This window comes from Leuresthes tenuis, unplaced genomic scaffold, assembly GCF_036924035.1.
Source record: "Leuresthes tenuis unplaced genomic scaffold, fLeuTen1.0.hap1 SCAF_19, whole genome shotgun sequence".
NCBI classification, from domain to species: Eukaryota; Metazoa; Chordata; class Actinopteri; order Atheriniformes; family Atherinopsidae; genus Leuresthes; species Leuresthes tenuis.
This window is the reverse complement of record NW_027325373.1, coordinates 1,292,256-1,315,749: the sequence shown is the minus strand read 5'-3', so window position 1 is coordinate 1,315,749 and position 23,494 is coordinate 1,292,256. Positions and strand designations below refer to the sequence as shown.

Below are 23,494 nucleotides of genomic sequence, written 5' to 3'. Positions count from 1 at the left end.
ATTACCCCGAAAAACAAAGCAAAAAATAAATTAGGGTTCTAAGATAACTTCTAAAAACAAGTTTAGAAAGTAAGCTGTTTTTTTTTCAAGTGAACGCAATACGCTTCCGTATTATCATATGCATTTTTGTAAATTCTTGCAAATAATGACTTTGTGTTTTCAAATGTTCAAATGAAACCTCTAATCCAAAACTGTGGCTACACGGCGCACCTGACACCTGGGGGCAGTAATGAGCACTGGCTATTTTTAAATCTACCGGAAGAAAAAACCCACGAAGAAGACAGTCAGCTTCGCCATGGCGGAAACAGAGCAGCAGTCAGGTAAAGCTGATATGGATGCTTCTGCTCAGGGCTTTCCAGTCCTGTGCTGCATTGGCTCACACTTGTTAAAATGCCTTCAACCCTCGCAGATTCTCTGCTTTACCACATGGAAATTAATTAGTTAAACTCAAGAGGCACATGCCTTCTTCTGCCATGCAAAAGCTGTACCCACAGTCACCCATAGACCTGATTTTGTGGCTAATTTCTTCATTGTTTTGAACTTGTGCTCTTAGTATTGTTAATACAGACTTTTGTCAGACTTTTGAGTTGACAGATGAGTTGGGTAGCGCAGAGAATTAAATAGCAAAAGGCAGTTTTCACCGTCCCATCACTTAATTTGACTGTGTTTTTTAAATGAATGTGTTAGATAATCCGTATTTAGAAGTCTGTGGGTTATATGACCTACAAAAAGTGTGCTACTGTTTCTGATTAAAGAGCTGCTCCTAAGGGTGAAGCTGAGTGAGATGCAGGGAGCAGAATTTAAACATAATGATGAAAACTTTGCAAGCAGAGATAAACTTAATTTAACCAAATTCAGTGAAGGAGCTCCAGCCTCTTTAGTGCCTGATTTGTACAGCAGACTGTTAATGTCTGTTGTTACTGGCAGCGCATAAAATGCCAATTCTCCAGTTCACTTTTCCATCCATCCGTCCATCCATCTTCTATACCGGCTTAATCCGTGGGTCGGGTCGCGGGGGGCGGGCGCCTATCCCGGCGGACATGGGGCGAGAGGCGGGGTCCATCACCAGCCCATCACAGGGCCTAACAAGCTATTTATTACTTTTTCTTTTAATATTTATGTTGATAGAAATACTATGACTGAAATGATTCAAACTGCCTTTATAATCAGTGTTTTTTTCTTCGAATTTATCATCGCAGCTCATATAATTTGCGCCACTTCTGTTTATTACTGATGTTTATGCACCAGTTTTACAAGGTGAACTGCTTCAAGTTAAAGTCTGAGTTTTAAAGTCTCACAAAGCACCACGGCCACTGATTCTGGACAGCTCACCTGCACCGGGGGGCGTTCAGTGTCACAGTGGTGGTTTTCTTTAAAGATCACTATGGTAACAACTGCTTATTGTACCACAGTTACGTGTTCATCAGATCAGGCGTTATATAATTATATATAATTGCCAAATTTAACCAGTTCTGAGACATCTTTTCAGTGTTTAATGTTGATCTCGGCTGAAGGAATAGCTTAACTACCTTAACTGTCGAAACCTTTAGAATTACCAAAGACGATTGGCAGAAACACAATATGTAGGTTCTGGTTACCATGGCAGCCGTGCACGAATCAGAGTGCCTTATAAATGCTTCTAAACCTTTGGCAACAAGTCCGCTCTGTTGCCCAGTGCTGATATTGGATCTAACACACATTATAAAATGAATTAATCAACAAATCTTTTGGTCAAATAAAAGAAAAAAGAGGTGCTTGATATTTGGCTTAAATATCTGGATATTATTACTGAAGATAAAGTTCTGGCTCTTGATTATTTTAGGATCCACTCCTGAAGATGAAGCACCTGAAGTCACGTTCAGCATCACCTACATGGTCCCCAAAAAAGAAGTCTGCATGGTGCCTGATATGGGCAAATGGAAACGATCTCAGGTGGGTCTGGTCCGGGCTTCTCTTCCCATCCAGCGGCACTATGAAAGGCTTTAAACTCATCATGTGTTGTTCCTCAGAGCAGGAAGGTTCATCTGGAAGTGAGCCATCGATGAGATGCTCACTGGCTTTGCTTATGGCTGTGGTTTGGTTTCTGAAACTGGACCGAAAATGTTAATAAATCTGTGTTGTGTGATGACTTTTTGTCTGTTTTAGTCTCTAATATTGGAACATACCGAAGTTTAGAGCATAAAAATCATTTTACCGGATCTTTATTTTAAAAATTGCTTTTACATTTTTTGTATAATTCATATTAAATTTGCAGAAAATGTGCACATCTTGATATATTTGTATATATATTGTTTTTCAGGCCTATGCAGACTACATCGGGTTCATCCTGACACTGAATGAAGGTGTGAAGGGGAAGAAGCTCACATGTGAATATAAAGTGTCCGAGGTACGTGTTTAGCTTCACTGGCCTTTAAATCCTTCACTGGGGGCCTTTCTAAACATTTTGTTTGGCTGTGAAAGATCTTTGTGTTGGTGTCTGAGGGGGAGACCCTCGCTCAGCAGAAATCTCTGCTACCGTATCCTGATTTCTGATGTGAGATCTGTGTGAATGTGAGGAGCATCTCAGACACTGTTATTACTCTGTTATTCACACGTTTCATTCATCATTATGATGATGTACTGCGTTAAAAGCGCTTACTTGAGCTCAGTTTTTGGTGATAGTCCAAAAATCCAGCTTAGCTTTTGGAACGTTCCTGGCTCAGAGAAGCAGTGTCCACTGGTTTGAAACCAAAGATAGATGAAGCCAGGCCACTCAGGGGAGGTATAACCAGGATGTGGAACCTGCTGCAGCTGCTGTTGTGTTGTGTGACAGACTGTGGAGAAGCTTCTTCATCTTTTGGAGACTTTGGACCGATGGATAGATGAGACTCCTCCCGTTGACCAGCCTTCACGTTTTGGGAACAAAGCCTACAGAACCTGGTTCGCCAAACTGGAGCAGGTCGGTTGCACATCTTTTCTTCCACGCATCCATGAAAGCCTTCAGGTGGAGGCTGACATCTGTGGGTGTCTGTGTGCAGGAAGCAGAGGCCTTGGTGTCCGCAGTGCTGCCTGCTGACAGAAGTGCTGCAGCTCCGGAGATAGCAGTGTACCTGAAGGAGTCTGTGGGGAACCCCACCAGGATAGACTACGGAACAGGTAACAGTGCTGCTGCTATTTTTCTTTATCTGTCCTTATTGGGGACAGTCTTTGCCCTGTTCAGCTGTCCTCAGCTGTTCTGGTGCATAGTGTGGGGGTCACTAACAGTAACACTGCTGCTGGAAGGATCGCGGCTTCCAGCAGTACCGAGCAAAAAAGAGTGGAACCACCACACTGGGAGGATGTTCTTTCAGCTGTTTCATGTTTTAAGCACATGATAATGAACAAACAAATCACAGGTTTTTTCTTTTAAGGCTGGGCCTTCTGCTTTTGTATAATATATCTTAGAAAAATGTCATTTTTGGCTTTTTTTCAGATCAAATAGAAGGAAAAAATGTGGTGTTACTCAAATCTGAGGAAGAAAATCACTTTGAACTAATACAAATATGAAAAAGACTGAGAATTATTGTAAAAGTTCACTCAAAGTGTGGCAACACATCTTTGTTATTCCCACAAACTAAAGGGAAAGGTTGCAGAACTTGATGTTCGTAACTGAAACAAACACAAACTTTCACCTAACCAGGAGGCAGTGAGGTCACAGCGAGCTGAAGAGACGCCGTCATGACCTCTGAACGGTTGGATCAAAGTGAAACTCGGTCAGGAACCGTGCAGAACGGGATGTTGTGAAACAGGAAAGACGACAGCCTGAAGAAAACGAACTCGTTTCCACCATCATTGATGACATGTTGTCATCAGCTGAAGGACCAGAGCAGCCGTTTCCGTCCTTTTTCAGGAGGATGAATGATGTGTTCAGCTCAATGACACGGTCCAGATCCAGATCTCTGCCCCATGACAAAGCTGCTCTGGAAGCCGGGGCCGGATTGATAAAACATGTTGTTTTTCATTAGAGAAGACCATGCCTGGAGGAATTTAAGGTGCCATAAAAGACCTCCCTGCAATCCTTCTGCTTCCATCTTTCTTTCCTCCACTTGGTCTGCAGAAAATAAGAGAAAAAAGCCTTTAATTACACAGATTTTCTCCATTCTTTACAAAGCCACAACGTTCAGCTATTAGGTTGTTTTCATATCTGTGATTTATTTCCCTATTTTTTCTTGTTATTTTGCGCATTAAATGAAACTCAGATAAGTCAAACTTTATTCAACTCACTTGTTTCAGTTTGAAATCCTCTTCGTCTCTGAACAGGAGCCATTTTTGGGTCAGCGGGTACAGAAAATGAATGAATGCACCTTAATGCTGAAGCTCAGATCGTATTACTCCTGACTACGGTGGCCTGTAATGCTCAATCCATCCAGCAGTGCAGCTTCGTAGCTCACCAAGGCCGTGCTGAAACATTTTGACTGATTTCTGAGCGCCGTGCACCACATAAAGTCGGTTCTTGGTCAGAAAGCACAACCAGAATGAATTCATACACGATCGCACAGCTTTTTAAGGCACAGTGTCGATTTCTGAGAAAATGAAAGGACTTTAAGTGCGCCTCATGGTCCTAAAAACACAGGATTTGTTCTTTGACGTGTGATGTCACCACGAGCTTCCCCTTGTGAAAGGAAGGCTGCACGAGCTGCTCCTCGCCCACATTAGCTCACTGGTGTAGTCCTACAGGTTGTGTTTGGTGCGTTGCTATGACAACTGCAGAAGTCTTTATCCTCGAGTTCTTTGGGTAACAGATAATTTGGGTCATTTGTGTCCATTGGTCAGACGTCACATCTCCACACTCCTGCTGTTTCTCTCCACTCCTGCTGCACCTCAGGACCTGAACCTGGTCTAAAGGTTTTCCATCAGCAGTAAAGGAGGAGACTGATTCTTGTTCTGATGTTCTCTCGTCATGCAGAACGGAGCCGCCTGTGGTGATTTGGTGTGAAGCGTTTGCGTTTGTCTCCTCAGGTCACGAAGCAGCTTTCGCAGCTTTCCTCTGCTGTCTCTGTAAGGTCGGCGCTCTCAGGGTCGATGACCAGCTCGCCATCGTCTTTAAAGTTTTTGACAGGTGAGCAGTTAAACTGGTGTTATAGCAGCCAAAGTCTCATGCATTACAGCGAAAATCTGTGAAAGAAGTAGAAAATCCAGCTCCAACACGCCCAAAGCTCATACTTTATAACCACAGCTCTCATCAGGATGTGAACAGAGACGGTTGACTGAGTAATTATGGATATGCCAGCTAAAGAAATGTGTTGCCATGGTGTAAAAAAGCAAACTTCTCCATCAGCTGTCTTTAGTTACAGTAACCAGGTTCTTACAGTAACCAGGTTACAGTAACCAGGTTCTTACTGTAACCTGGTTACTGTAACCGGGTTCTCACTGTAACCTGGTTACTGTAACCGGGTTACTGTAACCGGGTTCTTACTGTAACCTGGTTACTGTAACCAGGTTCTTACTGTAACCTGGTTACTGTAACCGGGTTCTTACTGTAACCTGGTCAGATTAACCAGGTTCTTACGGGTAACCTGGTTACTGTAACCGGGTTCTTACTGTAACCTGGTCAGATTAACCAGGTTCTTACTGTAACCTGGTTACTGTAACCGGGTTCTTACTGTAACCTGGTTACTGTAACCTGGTTCTTACTGTAACCTGGTCAGATTAACCAGGTTCTTACTGTAACCTGGTTACTGTAACCGGGTTCTTACTGGTGACATCCTAACCTAACCCTAACCTGGTTAATCTGACCCTGTGGTAACTCGCCCTTCTGCTGCGTGTCTTCAAGGTATCTGTCAGTGATGAGGAAGCTGCAGAAGACCTACAGAATGGAGCCGGCTGGGAGCCAAGGTGTGTGGGGCCTGGATGACTTCCAGTTTCTGCCCTTCATCTGGGGAAGCTCCCAGTTTCTAGGTAACAGTGTTCACTGCAGGGATTCATGTGTGGCGCTGGAGAATGCTCTGAGTCTCTTTAAATTTCACAGTCTTAGACCATCATCATCATTCAGTTTGTGCCATTTAATTAATTTATTCCTTTTAAATCATATGAGCAACAGTTTTGATACAGAAAGAATAACTAAAGTAGCATTTAAAATGATTGTTTGATATTTGGGAAACATTTGTTTTTTACCAGAAGCTTAAACAACACCTGATCTGTCTAAAAGTGATCGATCAGTTGATCAGAACATGTAAAGCACTTTATATCACGTTTGCCGGCATCCTGCCACCAAACAAGCTCCAGCAGCATAACCAGGAAGTCCTGCGCTGGGCTTTACCTGTGGAAAGGCTTTTTGAATCGACTCAGCATGTCCTGCTCAGGGTGTCCAGGGAGAACTCCACTAAAGGACCGAAGGTCAGCTGTGGGTAACTTCCAATGCTGGAAAAACAAGTCTGGGCTGCAGCGGGGTGTGCAGTCAGAGCCAAACATTGCTGCAGATTCTGTCTTTTATTGGCAGTTAAAGAGCAGCAGAGTGAGGTGTAGTGCAGGGTCCCGTACACTAGGGGGCAGCAGTCCAACGTCAGACGCATCCTGCACAGATCTGTGCAGCTGTGCTGCTGCTCCCGTTAAAAAACAAGTGTTTTATCTCTAAGTTTACAGCTGAAGTTACCATCTTAAATGGGAGCTGAATTAGGGAAGCTTATGTTGAGGCTAAAAAGCATTTTCCTTTTAGTTCTGGTCCTTTTCATTTACTTATTTAGATCAAACCTGCAAGAGTTAAGAAGAAGAAACTGTGTGACTTAAGAAACTCATGAGAAACCCCCGTTGTGTTGCTGTCATTGTGCTAAAAGACAAAAGACAACATATTTTACTCTCTAACTTTATCTTTTTGTATATTACAGCAAACAGGAAAAACAAATTTGTAACATAACTGTGTGAAAGAAACCGAAGACACAGCCCAGTATGGCTGTGCCGTAACCATGGTTACTGCATTATCCTGCATAAACGCAGACTGTATACGGTCAGGTGTGAAAGTAATGCCGCACTGACCATCCGAGAGGCTGATGCAGAATTAACCGAAGCCCTGCAGTCAGTGTGGGTAGATCTCTGGGAAGTGCCTTCAGATGATGATGATGATGATGTAATTAGGCTCTAAATAAATATAATGCCATGCTGTAAAACAGCAAAAACAACTATTCTCACACTTGAGTGTGATTTGACTGGTTTAAATTCGTTTTATTAACCTCAGATAACGCTTCCAGCTCCCAGTTTAGTTCACCTGTAACATCAGTTCCAACCCAACATGGAAGCTGTCTTTGTGCCGCTGCTGAAACGAGGACAACGCGTTCAGCTGCTCCTTCTTAGAACAACAGACTCGTTTATTTGTGTTGTTACAACACGTGAAAATGGGCAGATTCTGCTAAATCCGGTTGTGTGATGCTTGTATTATTTAAAAGAGTAAAAACTTAAAAAATGACTCAATTCAGGACACATTTTCCCAAATTTCTAAAGGGTGAAAGTTGGCTTAAAGCTGGTTTTGTCCACATGTCACTGTTATTATTACACGTCTCTGGATGTGTTTTGCTGTTGGAGTCGGTGAATCTTCTGTTGGATGGGAACACCTAGTGGTGACATGCTGACTTACGAGCTGATCTGCCTTCAGATCACCCAACACTGGAGCCCCGGCACTTCATCGATGAGAGGGTGGTGAACGAGCACCACCAAGACTACATGTTCCTGGAGTGCATCAAGTTCATAAACGAGGTGGGAAAGTTCAGCTAAATCATATTTATCCTCTTTTTTCTGCCTGCTGTGATGTGCTCACTCACTTTTAAACATTAGGACCTTATAAATAAAGCAAATTAACAGTCGATCGGACGAGAATTCTTCCTTTAAGAATGTTTTCCTAAAAGTTAAGATAAATAAAGATTACTTCCAGTTCGCTGTAGCAGCTCCAAAGTCCTCTGTTCTTTCTGAAAAATGAGTGGACCCAAAAGGAAGATTTATCCCGTGAATGCTTTTTAATGCCTTCCCCCGACTCTGTCTGATGTGAATCCACTTTATAGGGGCATCGCGCTCCTTTTATGAGGATCAAATAACAGATCCCTCACTATAAACTGCTCTAGTCGGTGTGTTGTATTAACAAGTGATGAAATAACTGTGTAGCATGAAAGGTTTTACTCAAAATGACAGATTTATTCCATTTCGCTGCTCCCTCAGCTCTAACTGCACTATTTTAGCACATTTAACTTTCTTCTTCTGGTTTCACGGCCCCCAACACATCAATGTTTAATCCAATTTGAAAAACTCTCATTGCATTACGTCCAACAGCAAAAAGCTCCTGTAAATTCAGCTGAGATCACTGAAAGGAAGGTGTGATGGTGAAGCTTCTCACCCGGTGCCTCAGCACTCAGCAGGGAAGCCTTTCAGGTGTAATTTCTCCCATCCTTCAGGTCAGCACCCTCCTCTTCCTCAGCCATGTTCAGAATGTGGTTTCACATGGTCTGCTTGAGAAATTCATCCCTGGAAAAGTTGAATCTACTTTTCTGCTGCAGTGCTGCCATCATAGAAGTTTAAATTAGCTGATAAATCGGCTCACTATCACAGAACCTGGCTGTTGGACATGCTGCTGATCACATTCTGCAGCATCCATTTGGCTTTTGGGCCACGTCCATAGAAAAGAAAAACAGTCTGTTTGATGGTCACCTGGGAGGCCTCCAGGCCCACAGAAGTCCAGGCCTCCAGGCCCTCAGAAGTCCAGGCCTCCAGGCCCGCAGAAGTCCAGGCCTCCAGGCCCACAGAAGTCCAGGCCTCCAGGCCCTCAGAAGTCCAGGCCTCCAGGCCCGCAGAAGTCCAGGCCTCCAGGCCCAAAGAAGTCCAGGCCTCCAGGCCCACAGAAGTCCAGGCCTCCAGGCCCGCAGAAGTCCAGGCCTCCAGGCCCAAAGAAGTCCAGGCCTCCAGGCCCGCAGAAGTCCAGGCCTCCAGGCCCGCAGAAGTCCAGGCCTCCAGGCCCTCAGAAGTCCAGGCCTCCAGGCCCTCAGAAGTCCAGGCCTCCAGGCCCTCAGAAGTCCAGGCCTCCAGGCCCAAAGAAGTCCAGGCCTCCAGGCCCAAAGAAGTCCAGGCCTCCAGGCCCTCAGAAGTCCAGGCCTCCAGGCCCTCAGAAGTCCAGGCCTCCAGGCCCAAAGAAGTCCAGGCCTCCAGGCCCTCAGAAGTCCAGGCCTCCAGGCCCAAAGAAGTCCAGGCCTCCAGGCCCAAAGAAGTCCAGGCCTCCAGGCCTCCAGGCCCAAAGAAGTCCAGGCCTCCAGGCCCAAAGAAGTCCAGGCCTCCAGGCCCTCAGAAGTCCAGGCCTCCAGGCCCAAAGAAGTCCAGGCCCAAAGAAGTCCAGGCCTCCAGGCCTCCAGGCCCAAAGAAGTCCAGGCCTCCAGGCCCTCAGAAGTCCAAGAGGAGGCCTCGGAGGAGGAGAAGTCGAGGCCTCGGAGGAGGAGAAGTCGAGGCCTCTGTTTTGTACTGTAAAGTCTGAAGTTGCACCTTCTCGTCTAAACGTGTATTTTAGTGCTTCACAAAGGTTTGACACTGAAGTCATTTCAGCGACTGATAAATTTCTGGTTCTTGATCCGAGGCTATTTTAGGGATCAGAGATCACGGAGGGTCAGGTGAGGCTCTCTTTCTGAAGAGAAATATCTCATTTTTTGCAGGTATTTTCTCAAGCAATTGTTAACATATTCCAGGTTCTTTGCCCATCTCAGTTCTTTAAAGACTGCCTTTTTATGAGTGGATGAGATCATTCTTCATTATTTTTAATGGCCCCGGTGTGAAATATGTTGCATTCTTTAAATGCAAACGTGACATGTATAGATGTATCGAGACCAAACGAGAGAAATCTCGGGTTCATAGTGTCTATTTTAACTTTTAGAGCACAGATTCCACACAAAGTAAATGCTATTTTCTACCGCTTCTGAAACTGGACGCGCTCCCATAACCAGAGATAATCGGATGTTGAAGAACTTGCTTGAATTCAAAGGTCTAAAGTCAATAAATCTTTCTTATTTCATGCAGAGAGGTTTGATTAGTAGAGAAGTTTCTCTTCTGCAAAACAATGGAGATTAACCAAAGTTGCACCGATGACCTCACTGGAAAAACATTTATTTAATTTCCTTAAATGTGTTTAAGTTTCAGGTTTTGTCCACCGGCATTTATCACACACATGATCTTATTTAATATTAGCATGTGTGGACATTGGACTGGTTTCACACCGACTCAGCCGGGGGAAATAAGTTGTTGCACCACAGCTGAGAGCGGTTTGTCCGGGAAGAGGAAGATGGAAGCAGGGGAGAAGGCAGATGGATTGTTTTGGTGTGATGCCAGAGCAGGAACTGTGAGCTTTGTTTTGGGTTTTTGGAGGAAAAAGGAGGGGAGGGAAGTAGGAGAGGGCGTCATTGGAGCAGCTACATCCTTTTCCTTTTCCCAGCGCAGACACACCACCTCCTTTTTCTGCATCTTCTCCTCTTGCTTGATCCGTCTCATCAAAGGTTCTTGTTAGTGGGTTTCTCAGTATTTCACTCTTCTCTTTTCTCTGTGTTCTTGCTGGGTTGAGTTCTAGCTTATTCTCTCGGATGTGTTTTTAACATTGTTCAACTAATTGATAATTATATGGATGCAATATTTTGCCCTGCGTTAACGAGCGTCTTGTTTCATAATGGCGAAAGCAGCGTTTTCCATAAACCGGGTGACCGTCTGATTCGACCACTCGAGTGTTTTTAAGAGTTTTACCACGACTGTCTTACTACGATGGACCATAGTAATGTTTACTTATCACTTTCAGCACCAAAACAGGGTCTGCGTGACTGCACATTCGCTCAGTTAGCAGCCATGATGGTAAGGGCGGCCGTGGCTCAGTGGCTCGTCCAACAACCTGCAGGTTAGCGGTTAGGGTTAGCGGTTAGGTTGGCGGTTCGATCCCCACTCTCACTGCCCAAAACATTGGTGAACCGTGCACCCTAGGCGCTGTGAATGGCTCCATGATTGTGTGACCCTGTGCATGTGTGTCAACAGCGGAAGACAAATTAATCTGATCTTAATCTAAGAGTTGATAAAAGAGCTCATAAAAACAGGCAAAGAGGTGGTTTTAGAACCAAATGACAGCAAATGTGCTCAAACTTAATGCATCTGAACAAGAAGAAGTAACAAAAAAGCACTGAGAGGCACATCATGGAGGCTGTCGTCTGTCAGCGCAGCTCTCACTGAATATGAAAGCAGACATGATGGAGTCGCTGTTGTCGGTTTGTCAGAGTTTAGCTAAGAGTTTAGCTAAGAGTTTAGCACTAAGAGTTTAGCGCTAAGAGTTTAGCACTAAGAGTTTAGCTAAGAGTTTAGCTAACCCTGAACCAAACTGAAATGCTGTCCTGCTGTTTTAAAAGGGCATAAACTAAAGCACTGTAAAGAGGAGTGGGCCAAAGTTCCTCTACAAGAAACACTGATAACATACAAAAAAACATCATTCCAATTTATCGCTGCAAAATGTGGCTCTATGAGCGATGATATTTACACGCTTCCTCTGTGCTGAACAGATAATGACAGGTAGGCTACTTCACTTTTCTGTAATTATGAAACTAAAGTCTGGAAATGCATCTTTTCTATATACAGCTGCTGAGTAAACTGATTTAAAAAATCAATAAATAAATGGATAAAGAATTTAAATATTTGATATTACATTGAAAGATAATGTTGTAATAATGAATTAATGTTTCTGTCTGTGAACCACTGAACTGTACAGAGGGACCCTGTGTGGTGTTTGGCTTTGATTGGATTCTGCTTTATGGCAGTTTTAATCATCTGTTTCCATTTAGCCCAAACTGCTGTTAATTTTCTCTGAAGTGGTGAGATTAAACCCATTTGGACTATGAAGAAACCTTACAGTACGTTTCTGCTTATTGGAAACTGGGTAATCTGTGTTTGCTTAGCTTCACCGATCATAAACTACAGCACAGGCTTTCTCTGGAAGTTGGTAGCTGCCATCTGCGCTGTGGAAAGGTCTTCATTGGGAAGCAAAGCAAAAGGTGCCCATCCTAAAGATGGGTGCCAGTTACTAAACTGGAGCACCACGCGCCATCGGATCGGATTAATGGCTAAATTACAATAAAACTGAGTTATTCAGCTCATTTAGACACTTTAATTGGGTTACTCGCGATCCGAATTAAGATCCCGAGAAAACTCGAAGTAGGCGACCGTGGATCGGATCGAGCGTTCTGCGCATGCTCCAAATTTTTTCCGGCGATCGTGACCCGGAAGTGGAAGGAGACGATATTCCTGTTGTTGTCGTCAGAAAGAAAGAAACAACGCGATGGAGAATGCGCCGTTGTGCATCTCTGTGCCATAACCAGCTCATCACAGATGGAGAGGGGCGCAGCTTCATCTCGCTCTGCGTTCGCCATCTTTCTGAATGCCTGAGTTTGTTGCTGTTGGCGGTGAAGACGTCAACAGGAAGTGGCTCTATTAGCGATAGCTGAAATGGGGACAGCGCCACCTATCGTACCGGGGTATGACAGGCTTTGTGCCAGTGATTCCATTCATTCACCGCCATATATCCAAGGATAATTACCCTCAGATAAGGAGCAGAACCCAACTATAGCTATAATCCAGTTTGACGATCCAGTTTATTTCTATTTGTGACCCATAATGGCCAAATATACAGAGAGCGAGCAGCTACCCAGAAAGTAATTTTTCCCTTTTTTATTCTTATTTAGTGGACACAATAAGGCAAGAATGTCGTGGTCAGGATTAAATTCAGTTTTATGTATTCATGTTGTTAGCCCGATTCTTTCCTTGGAAGCCCAAGAACAAGCCGGAGGAACCTTAGATTAATCAGACAAAGTATTTATTAGTGGACGCAGGAAGAGTATGGCGGCGCTGGACTGAGCCCGAGCCCCGATAACCGGAAACATTTCTCATTTATCTTCTTCACATTTATCTCAGAGGTTGTGCTGACACCAGACCGAGTGTAATTGGACAGTTATTAGTGGCATGATCAGGCCAACCTCCGTCCTCGTCATGTTCTTTGGGTGTGATAAACAACGTGTGTGTGTGTGAGTGCTGTTTCAGGCGTGTATCTAATGTACCGGGCCTATCTGACGCGATAGAGAAGCCTCATCTGACATTTAGTCCACTTCTGCCATCTTTAAGTCTTGGACCAGTCAAGGACACACATTGCGTAGTCTGAGCAGAGTGGAAAAGCACCAGATAGGAGCGTAGATTATTTAGAGAATGCATCATGTCTGAGAACAAAGCCAATTCTAACAATTTAAGAGTTCAAACATTACTAACTGCTGATTTTAAAGGTGTAGGCGTGTCCAAACTTTAACTATATGGCGTCAGTTCACAACCAAAAGTCCTCTCAGAGGAGTTCTGATAAAGAGAAACCCAATAACCCACCGAAGCATATCAACAACTGCAGAATGCATGGAAGTGCCTGCTTTCTGTGGTCTCCTCTCCTTTATCTGCTCTACCTGCTGCTCACGGCTGTCCACTTACTGCATCTTCAGGGTTCAGACCTGGCGATAAGGCGTGTCCTGTGTGATGTGATAACATCTGGACAGCTGTGGGCAGGACAGAGTGAGCACACATTCAGATATGATCAGTCAGGCCACATTAAGGTGGTCCAGGAGCATCTATCCGGGGGACTCTGCCTCCACGGAGTCACATCTGAGGTGATTCAAAGCAAACAGTGGAGTTAAACCAGGATTATTTCGTGCCCTCCTCGTTTTGCATGTTTTCATGTGTGTCTGTGCTGAGGGGCTCGACTGTCAGGACAGATATCTTTTCACATGGTGAATCAGTCTGACCTTAAATCCTCAGAACTTGAATGAATGCTTAACGTCTGGAATTCTTCTCGTTTTAAATGAAATTATGAATAAACCAGTACATCCGATGATATTTAGAGATTTCAGTTGGTGTCAAACTGTGTCATAACTGAGATTGTTGTGACCTGTTGGTGAAACTGTATTAAATTAGAAGTGCTGAGGTTCCTTTAACACCAACACACTGACTCCTCAGCTGTTCAGTACTCTGAACTCATTGTGATTTTCTGCTTTAATACAAACTCGCTCAGTTGGTGAATAATCAAGGGCAATGATTTAACTTTTGTGATTAGCTTTGGGTCCATAGGAGTGTGTAAACTTTGTTAAACTGCAGGTAACTGTCACTGGTAAAGTGAAGGCAGCTGAAGAAGGTCCTGATAACACACCCTGACGCTTTGTTTCACTGGATCTGTTGATGGCCTTGTTTAGACTTCCAGGTTGTTTGTCCTGCTTTGTTCATGGTTTTTCAGCCTGTGCAGCTTAAACATATTCACTCAGACTCTACTTTCCTCCCATTTACATACATGTGGATGTTTCAAACTCATGCTGGATTTTTCTTTCCTTTCGACACAAGATTTGAGTGTGTGCATGCGGGCCCTGAACATGAGTCACTTCCTTCCCCACATGCTGCTATGAATCACTCCTTCCTCCAGGGAATACGAGCTGTCTCCACCCCCTCCCTTTCCACCCTCCTCCATTCCCTTCCCCCATGCGTTCTCATGCAAGGCCCTGGAAAGTGTCTCGAGCAGTGTTTGGGAGATGGGGGTTGGATGGGGGGGATGGAAAACGGAGGGTATTTAGATTAATGCTCCAGGGTCTGGGTTTGGGTTCCTCAGCCTCTTGGGGGGAAATGGTGGGAAAGCTGTGCAAAATCCTCACTTTTTATTCTAATATTAAACTATTGATTTTTGTCTGTCTGTAAGCTGATAATTTTCATTTCTAATCATTTATATTTAAAAAAATCTTTTGTTCTTTTAGCTACAATAATCAATATTCATATAAAACTGTTTGTTTATTGCATTTATTTACATTCTTGCATAGATTTGTTGATGTTTTTGAAGATAGAAAACAAGATTTTCTGAAATAACTAAAAATTGATGCACAAATAACAACTTTTTATTGTAGTTTTATAAGATACTAAACCAGGTGGAACGTATGGGGTCTTTAGAGGGAACTGGTGACAGTCCAAAGTCTGCTCAAAGCGGGCCTGTGAGCTTCCATTCTGCCTGTACTGAAGCAGAATGGGGGGGCTGGTCGTTGCACCTTTAACGCTGCAGCACAGGTCGTACTTCAGAGAGGAGTTACGGCCTCAAACAGTCCAGACCTCTGATTGCATGCTGAAGTCCAGTCTGAATAGTTTCTGAACCAAGAGGGAAAAACAGACTTTGCTGTTAAACCTTGATCAGCATTTCACTGTGGATGATACTCACTGATGATTTTGAAATTTGGGGCATTAATTAAAGGATGAGCTGGACTGGAAAAGGGAAAATGATCCTTTAATACTCAACTATATCTCTGTGGCAAAAGTATGCAAAGTTATTAGTGTTTTCAGTCCATTTGATGAAGATAAAGTGTGTGTAGGTGCCCTGATAAGCAGGAATCCACCAAACTCTGGTTTTTACTACAAATCTCTGTAGAAATGTATTATAACTGTGAACAGAAGAGATTTCTGATTAATTCAGAAAGAATTTGTGTTTGTCAGAGTTCAAAGGTGACGGATTGAACCAATCCAAAGAGTTTGTGTACAAATGGATAAGATTAAAGACAGTGTGTCACAAAGGGGGCGAACTTCTATCTCATTAACTCTTATTGATGTTCAATAGTTTTAGCACGATACCGAGCAGAGTTGCAAAGAGAAAAGCACTTCTCTCCAAAGACAGGTGTGCAGTTTGCTGAAGGTCCTGCGAAGCAAATGAGATCGAAATAGGAACCTTGATCTGAGAAGTTTCATGTTTGGAGAAAGACAAACACTTAATTCCAGAAGAAGAGCCAGATCTACCATGATGGTAGCAGCAGTTCTGAAGGAAGATGCCAGTCCATGTGTCGATCAGCTGACCCTGAAGACACGATAAACCACACAGAAAGACAAAGAGCCCAAACACACAAGATGTTCCACCAAAGAATGCTAGAAGAAGAGTGGAGTTGGTCAGTTCCAGCAGAAAAGAAAACCAGAATGGGATCAGTTTGTTTGGAAAACCAGAACAGTTCTGAAGGTGAACAAGACAAAGTTGCTCCAGCTTATAGCTGCAGGAGTCTCCTCTAAAGGAATGAATAAAACACAAGAACAACGTTCACTCCAGCTGTTAAACTAAAATCACATGTGACAGAATGTCTTAAATGACAGAAACATACAGGAGGAAGGTTTCTCCGTGTAACTATGTGAGGAAACTTGTGTTTTATGAAGAAAGTTAAATGTTAAATTCATTTAGAAGTGAATCAGTTATGATCCTGGATCTGTTTCAGATGTTTCTCTGCTGTCTCTTTCTTCACTTTGTGTCTCTCTTTATGTCCTGCAGATGAAGACGGGTCCGTTTGCTGAGCACTCCAACCAGCTTTGGAACATCAGCGCTGTTCCTGCTTGGTCCAAAGTCAACCAGGGCCTGATTAAAATGTACAAGGCAGAGGTAAACTTTCCCCTCTTGTGTCCACTGATCTAACAAATGGTTCATGAAGCTCTTCCCAAAAGCTCTAAATGAAAAGAACAGATAAATATCCAACTTCAAATCTGAGCAGCTCTATGGAAGCTTATCCAAACTGTCAAAGTTTGCCCTCATTTGCAAACAACAGTAATTTGAGGGAATGTGTTTATAGAGTTCTGCAGGCTGGTGCCGTTACCTCCAGCAGAGTAGAACTATGCAAACTGGTTGGTGTGAAACATTATACATCCTCCATTGTACGGAGCTGAAAGCACTCCCCAAAACCAACAGGTCCCTGCAGGACGGTGCATCCTGCCACAACACATTAAACCTATTTTTAACCTGAACTGCAGCTTTGACATTAAGGAAAATGTTTGCTTCAGACAGACCAAACTATTTTCTCAACCAACCAAGTTGTCTAAGACCATGACTGAAACGAGCAGGTAATTCACAGATGGTAATACCAGCAGCATTAATGCTATTCTGCACAAAAACAGTCCCTGTTACCTGCAAGTTGTGACCCTCATCTGTCAGTCTCCTGCTGTGTGAGCAGCAGACTCTGGACATCAGACCCTCAGTCTGCTTTCACCACACAGACCTGGACTTCATGCACAGAACAGCTCACCACAGAGATGCCCATCCACTGATTAGTGGTCTTTAAAGCAGACGGAAAGAGGAACAACTAGAGACACGTCCATTTGTTGCAAAGCCACTTTTAGTGTTGAAAAATGACCGTTGTTACTCACTGCAACATGTTCATAAGCCTGACTATTCACTGTCCTTTAGGACTTTAGTTACCTCCAGAAAACGGGAGATGCCTTAACTTTTGCACCTCATTCAGTTGTGAGAAAGCACAGAGATTCTCCATCTGTATGAATGTCTGAGGAACGCCAGAAGAAAACGTTGTGAGAATATATAACTGATTAAGCCTCGTTGTTCCATGTTCGTCAGGTTTATATGTCCTGTGTTGTAGGGTTAGGGTTAGGAAGGTTTAGGTTAGGGTTAGGAAGGGTTAGGGTTAGGAAGGTTTAGGGTCAGAGGGTTAGGAAGGGTTAGGGTTAGGAAGGGTTAGGGTTAGGAAGGGTTAGAGTCGGAGGGTTAGGGTTAGGAAGGTCTAGGGTTAGGAAGGTCTAGGGTTAGGAAGGTCTAGGGTCGGAGGGTTAGGGTTAGGAAGGGTTAGGTTAGGGTTAGGAAGGGTTAGGGTCGGAGGGTTAGGAAGGGGAAGGGTTAGGTTAGGGTTACCAGGGGTTCACACCAAAAGCGTTGTGAGCGGCCAGCTGCCGTTCACTTTCAATGTAAGCTGGCGTCGATAAGCGGCCGGCGTTGTGAGCTTCGTGAGCTTCATGAGTTGAGAAAGGCTCAACTTTATGCAAATGAGCAGTGACGCGGCGACAGCCAATTAGGGCCGATCTGGATTCCAAAGGCGGAAAAAAAGGTGGAAAAAAGCGGAAAATGGCAGAGCGCAAACACAAAGAAACACAAAGAAGGCCCAGAGTACGATCCATGGGGAAAGAGGGAACCGATGTATGGATTGATTATTATATATATATATATATGCTAGTTGCTATACATATAAACCCCGCCCCTTTGGCCGCTTCCAGCGGCAGAAGAAGAAGAAGCGGCGGGTTTTGAGCCCCCGGTTACAAAGGGTTAGGTTTAGGAAGGGTTAGGTTAGGGTAAATCCCAGCCTCCTGATTGTCAGGAGTACAGTTTATTTAGGAATTTGCGCTAATTTGCGCTGCTCCTTTCAGACTGTTTTGATCATTACTGAAGTGAGTTTGTTGCCCCTCTCTTGGTAGATTAGGAAAGTGGTTTGGACTGTGTGATTTTGTGTCATAAAGCATTTTTAATAGAGCAGAGCAACCGTTTTTAATGCTCCGTGACTGCAGGTCGACACATTGTCTTATATATGTCAGCTTCAGAGATGTTTAACTGAACTGAAATACATGTGAATGAGAGCAGCTGTGTTCATCTGTGTTAATCTACATGTTTTCACAGTAAGATGCACAGGTGGAGCTCTGGAGCATGTGTGGAGCACCTCGGCTCCTCTGAGTTGAGCCGGTTTTGAGCTCTTTCATTACGTTCTTTTCACTCTGACCCGTGCATTTAAAAAAATCCAATAATTTCCTTTTTTCTCGTGCTGACTGGTAAAGCCACGACATACATTCCCACCTTTCTGCTGTCCAGTCGGGCGGCTTCTCCCTCTACAGCTCAGGGAACCTTTTTGAGTTCACATTTTAAGTGATACTCGGAGGCATATAAATCTCTGGAAAAGCTTCCCTCCTGGCACACTTTTATGTTTTATTTTTTCTTTTAGATGTTTTCCAGACTTTGAAATGTGTTTATTTGACTAAAGTCCAGTTAGAAACCCGATCAGGCAACACATGACCAAGAAAGTAAAAGAAAAAAACCTGTTTTGGTTTACTGAAATTCTCAGCGAACCTCTCCAAACTCGGGGAACTGTGTCCTCTTGTCTCCACAACTTTTCAGAAATCAGGTAGCAAACCGAACGTTATCCTTTTGAGGAAAACACCCAGACGGACCGGTTCTGAGGCAGGAAAGGGTTAAGGCAGGAATACAGCGAATGGAATTGTGTGTGTGGGCGTTGGGGGTGGGGTTGGAGGGATGTCTAAACCCGTTCTCCCCGCCTGCATGCCCACATCCTGTGTTTTTCAGAGCAGCCTGTGAGTCTTCCCAAAGAGCTGAGGGGCCAAGCTGTCTGCCTCTCCCTCCCCCCGCTCCCTTCATTAAATCCTCCCCTCCCTCTGTCCCGACCTTCCTCCCAGCCTGGAGCAACCATCAGCAGACTTGCATTCCTCTCTCCCTTTTCCTGGCCCCACACAAGGTTTCGAGCAGAGCTGTCGTGGAGCACAATCCACCATTTTCACTCTGAAATGAGTCAAATTCTCGGCTTTGTTGCAAATGTGGAAACTATCTTGGAGAGATGATGTTTCACAGAAAGAATTGTCCATAACTGGAGTAAAGTTTCTTTGTTTTAGCTGCTTTTTCTCCCTCTTCCCCACACATCCACTGACTTTAGTTTATCTCACAGCTCTATGAAAAATCTGCTTGCTCGGACACGAAGTCGCGTTAAATCATTTCTACTTTTGCTGTTGTCAAATACAAGTTAAGTTTCAGCAAGTTGATTGAAAGCACGTGTCGTAAGGCTGCACTTAAGTCTTTCTGTGGTAAAGCACCTAAAAAGGCCCAGTCCAGACGTCCTTCTCTGGCACTCGGCTCTAAGCTCTGAGCTTTCTGAGGAAAAATAAATGTCAGTTTCACACTGACACACATTTTAATCCTTTCCAAGCAAACGCTCATTATAACTGTTCACTATGTGAAATATTATTTAAGTCACAATACATACAGAGCTGTGCAAAAGTTTTTCTGTTTTGTTGCCAAGCAACCAGAGTATCTTACTCTTTTAAAGCGGTCTTGAGCAACAGGCTTTGCAAAGGTCTTTCAGAGGTTTTTCTTTGACATTTGCTGCTTCTTTACTCATTTGACACCTGCCTGTCTGCCTTGGACCTGAAAGACTATCTGCCACCTCAGTCTGGTGCTCCAGGTTTGGGCAAAAAGCTGTGGGAAAGACCCCGTTGGCACGTTTGCATTGTGTCTGTCAAACTGTATTAAGCCCATTTAACTGTATTATTTTCAGAGATTACCTTGAGATACAATTGGCTGAGTAACACTGGTTCATCTCTGGAGTTAGTCGGGTAAAGACTGGACTGATAATGAGTGAAAACCGTGGAAAATATATTTAGGAAGCCTGTAGAGCATTTGTTAAACGCCACTTTAAAGCTTTAAAGACCTTCCGGCTCCTTGGAAGCGGATTTTAAAGGATTGAGGCGTGGTTCCAGGCTTTTGTGCCGCTGAATTCACTGCACAGACGCTGTCTTTTGGTTACTTTAATGATGATTTCGTCTGCTGCAGTTGGAAGTTCAGCAAAGGGAGGTGTGGCTGAAATCGTCCTGATCGTGGTGTTGTTTCTGTTGCTTGGCAACAGCACACGCCGCGTTAACAGGTCACAACAGGTGAACATCCAGGATTACAGCATCTGTTGTTCGGGTGAAACTCTAACTGAAACTCCTCCTCCTTTCCTGTTACCGCCCTCTCTGCAGTCTCTGTCCACCAGGGTTGTTTTTGATTTTCTGGTGTCTGTTTGGGGAACCTCAGGGTCACTAGTCTGCTTTTTGCAGATGATGTGGTTTTGTTGGCCTCTTCAGGCCGTGACTTTCAGCGAGCTTTGGAGCAGTTTGCAGCTGAGTGTGATGAGGCCAGGATGAAAGGCCATGGTTCTCAACCACAAAAGGTCGAGTGCTCCCTTAATGTCAGGGACTCTCCCTGCCACAGGCCGAGGAATTTAAGTATCTGTGTGAAAGAGTCACAGCAGGTTGGATCAGAGGTGGACAGACGGATCGGGGCTTCGTCAGCAGTAATGAGGGCGCTGCTCCGGTCCGTTTGGTGAAGCTGAGCCGGAAGGAGAAGCTTTCAGGTTCCTGCTCCATCTTTGTTCCAACCCTCACCTGAGCTCACAGATCTGGGTTCTGACCCAAAGAAGGAGGTCGTGGATAAGGAAGGAGAAGCTTTCAGGTTCCTGCTCCATCTTTGTTCCAACCCTCACCTGAGCTCACAGATCTGGGTTCTGACCCAAAGAAGGAGGTCGTGGATACAAGCGGCTGAAATGAGTTTCCTTCAGAGGGAAGAGCTCGGCGTAGAGCTGCTGCTCCTCCACTCTGAAAGGAGTCAGGAATCTGGCTGAGATGCCTCCGGGTTGCCTCCCTTTGGAGGTTTTTCGGACCCAGGACTTGATTATATGTCCCTTGTAGCCTGGAAACACCTTGGGATCAGCAGGAGGAGCTGGAGTGTCTCTGGATGGGTTTTCCCCCTCTGCGATCAGACCTGGGATCAGTGGAATGAGTGGATGGACGCATGATCTTTGTGTGTTTTCAGAAGCTCGATTTTGTATGATTTTGGTCGGAGTAAATGCATTAATTTACCTGTTCTGTACCTTAAGTGATGTAACCATTTACAAGGTTCAAGATGCTGATGTTTTTCACATGAATGTGAACCAGCACTATTAAAATGTGTCTGAATGGGACCAAATCAGTGTTTCTGTGATGCATATCAGCTCAGTTTGAATGGTTTCAGCACAGCGAAGCTCCTTTAGAGTAAGACACGGACTCACTATTGGTGATAGGACTTAGTTATCATAAGATTTCCTGATACTTCAGAAATAAACATGATAATTTAGCCCTAAACTTTAGCTTCTACAGTGTGCTGTTTGAGCATCTAAATGTATGTGATCACAGCACAGAAATAGGTCAACTAAGAAGGTATTTATCACCCTGAATTATAGGACTGCTTCATTTCTTAGACTGTTTTTTATGGTTCTGGGGTAATAGTTGATCTGCAGTCGTTGTATATCTGTAAGACAAAGGCTCTGAGGCTCGTTTCCACCCCAGTTCTGCCCAGATGATCGTGACTGATGGTGTCAGACTGCACAGACAGAGTTTAGCTGGACTGTGTTCTCCTGCTGCAGCCTCCCAGCCCCCACTGCAGCCACCCAAGACCCCCCCCCATTACTCACCAAAAAACTGGCTCTATTTTCAGTGCACACAAAGAGCCTCCTCTGGGCTCGTCTGCAGCCATTTTGAACACGGCCAAAGACTCGCGTTCTGGCAACTAATCTCTGTTTTATCTTCTCCATTTGTGGGTTTAAACCTCCAACATCATAAGGACCAACCAGAGGAGTTCATCGCTCTGCCTTACAGTCGATTTAACCCGACATGTCCTGAATGCATCCTTAAAAATCCTATGACCAGTGAGGCTGCTGTTCCACGGAGACCATAGAAGCTCCTCAGCCGGGACCAGTCTGTGATGGTGGTGGTAACCAGTGTCTCCACAGCTCAACTCGCTGCTAAAGCTGCCGGGGAATCTGCTGAAGTCTGATTTCCAGGCTGACTAATATTTATCTGCTATAAATAGATGATGCCAATTTAGGTATTGCACACGTCACCCTGCATAATTAAGCACTGGAAACGGTTTCCATGGTAAAGTAAAGGAATGATGCAGCCGCAGTAAAACTCAGCAATGATCTTGTTTCCAGTTGGGTTGAGAGAAAACCCGTGAAATATATCAATTAAATGTCTTTAAAGATGGGTTTAGATGGAGCTCAAAGTCCATTTTTGACTTCAGAAATGTGAAGAAGTCCAGCTGTGAATGATTGAGTGGAAGAGGACGGTTTATCATCGACTTTGGGAGGTTACAGCCTGCAGAATATTGTCTTCAGCAGCATTTAAACCGAAAAGTTCAGCGTCTTTCCACACAGAAGTGAAGTAAAGCTCCACCTTCCTGTTAAATAGGCTCATATTTGATGGTTTGATCCGTAAGAGAACCTTTCTTTCACAAAGTATTGTGGGACAGCTTTATAGTCTTTCTTCAGAGTATAGATCTTATGTTTCACTTCACTCACTTTCTACCCACAATGCACCTCAGATACGTCACGCCATAACTTCTTCTTCCATTTGCAGTGTCTGGAGAAGTTTCCTGTGATCCAGCACTTCAAATTCGGCAGCCTGCTGTCCATCCAGCCGGCCAAGCCTTGATGTGACGCCCGTGGAGGAGATGACCAAAGCCCCCGGTGCTCCCTGAGCCGCCGGCGCTCCCTTCCTCCGGCACCCCCACCTACTCGTCCAACATTAGCAAAAGTCCACCAGGCTGTCCCACATGTGCACGCATGTGGCCATGAAAGGCATCCGTAACTTTAGTGTGAAGCATGTTCCGGGGGACTCTGGAGCATCTTTGTATTTTTCTGTTATTTATACGATGACTCGAGCTGAATGAGAGGGACTCTGAGTGAGATTTCTGCCAGTTTGCATCCTTTAGACATGAATAAGAAGATCTACTGTTATAGTTTCCTCTTTTTTCTTTACTTCTTCCTTTTTTTGCTATTAATGCCAAATGTTTGAATGAGCTATTTGTTGAGCCGTAGAACTGAAAGGTTTCTTCTTTTCTCCCATCAGCTTGGTTCTTGTAGACGCTGTAATTTGAAAAAAACTTAAA

The 23,494-nt window shown here is 44.2% G+C and overlaps 1 protein-coding gene across 1 annotated transcript; it reads left to right on the top strand.

The window, feature by feature from the left end:
* Positions 1-213: 213 nt before the first annotated feature.
* ptpa (protein phosphatase 2 phosphatase activator) lies at positions 214-23,494 on the top strand. Its single transcript, XM_072372612.1, has 10 exons — positions 214-320; positions 1,823-1,932; positions 2,300-2,386; positions 2,813-2,938; positions 3,018-3,135; positions 4,978-5,077; positions 5,792-5,916; positions 7,604-7,704; positions 16,310-16,417; positions 22,963-23,494. The coding sequence occupies exons 1-10, from the start codon at positions 296-298 to the stop codon at positions 23,035-23,037; spliced, it is 975 nt and encodes a 324-aa protein (XP_072228713.1). The 5' UTR covers positions 214-295; the 3' UTR covers positions 23,038-23,494.

Excerpts from the sequence above, each read along its gene's own strand:
- ptpa (XM_072372612.1), top strand. The coding sequence starts at position 296 with ATGGCGGAAACAGAGCAGCAGTCAG. Across the intron at positions 2,387-2,812 it reads GTGAATATAAAGTGTCCGAG|ACTGTGGAGAAGCTTCTTCA; the intron begins GTACGTGTTTAG and ends GTTGTGTGACAG. Across the intron at positions 3,136-4,977 it reads CAGGATAGACTACGGAACAG|GTCACGAAGCAGCTTTCGCA; the intron begins GTAACAGTGCTG and ends TTGTCTCCTCAG.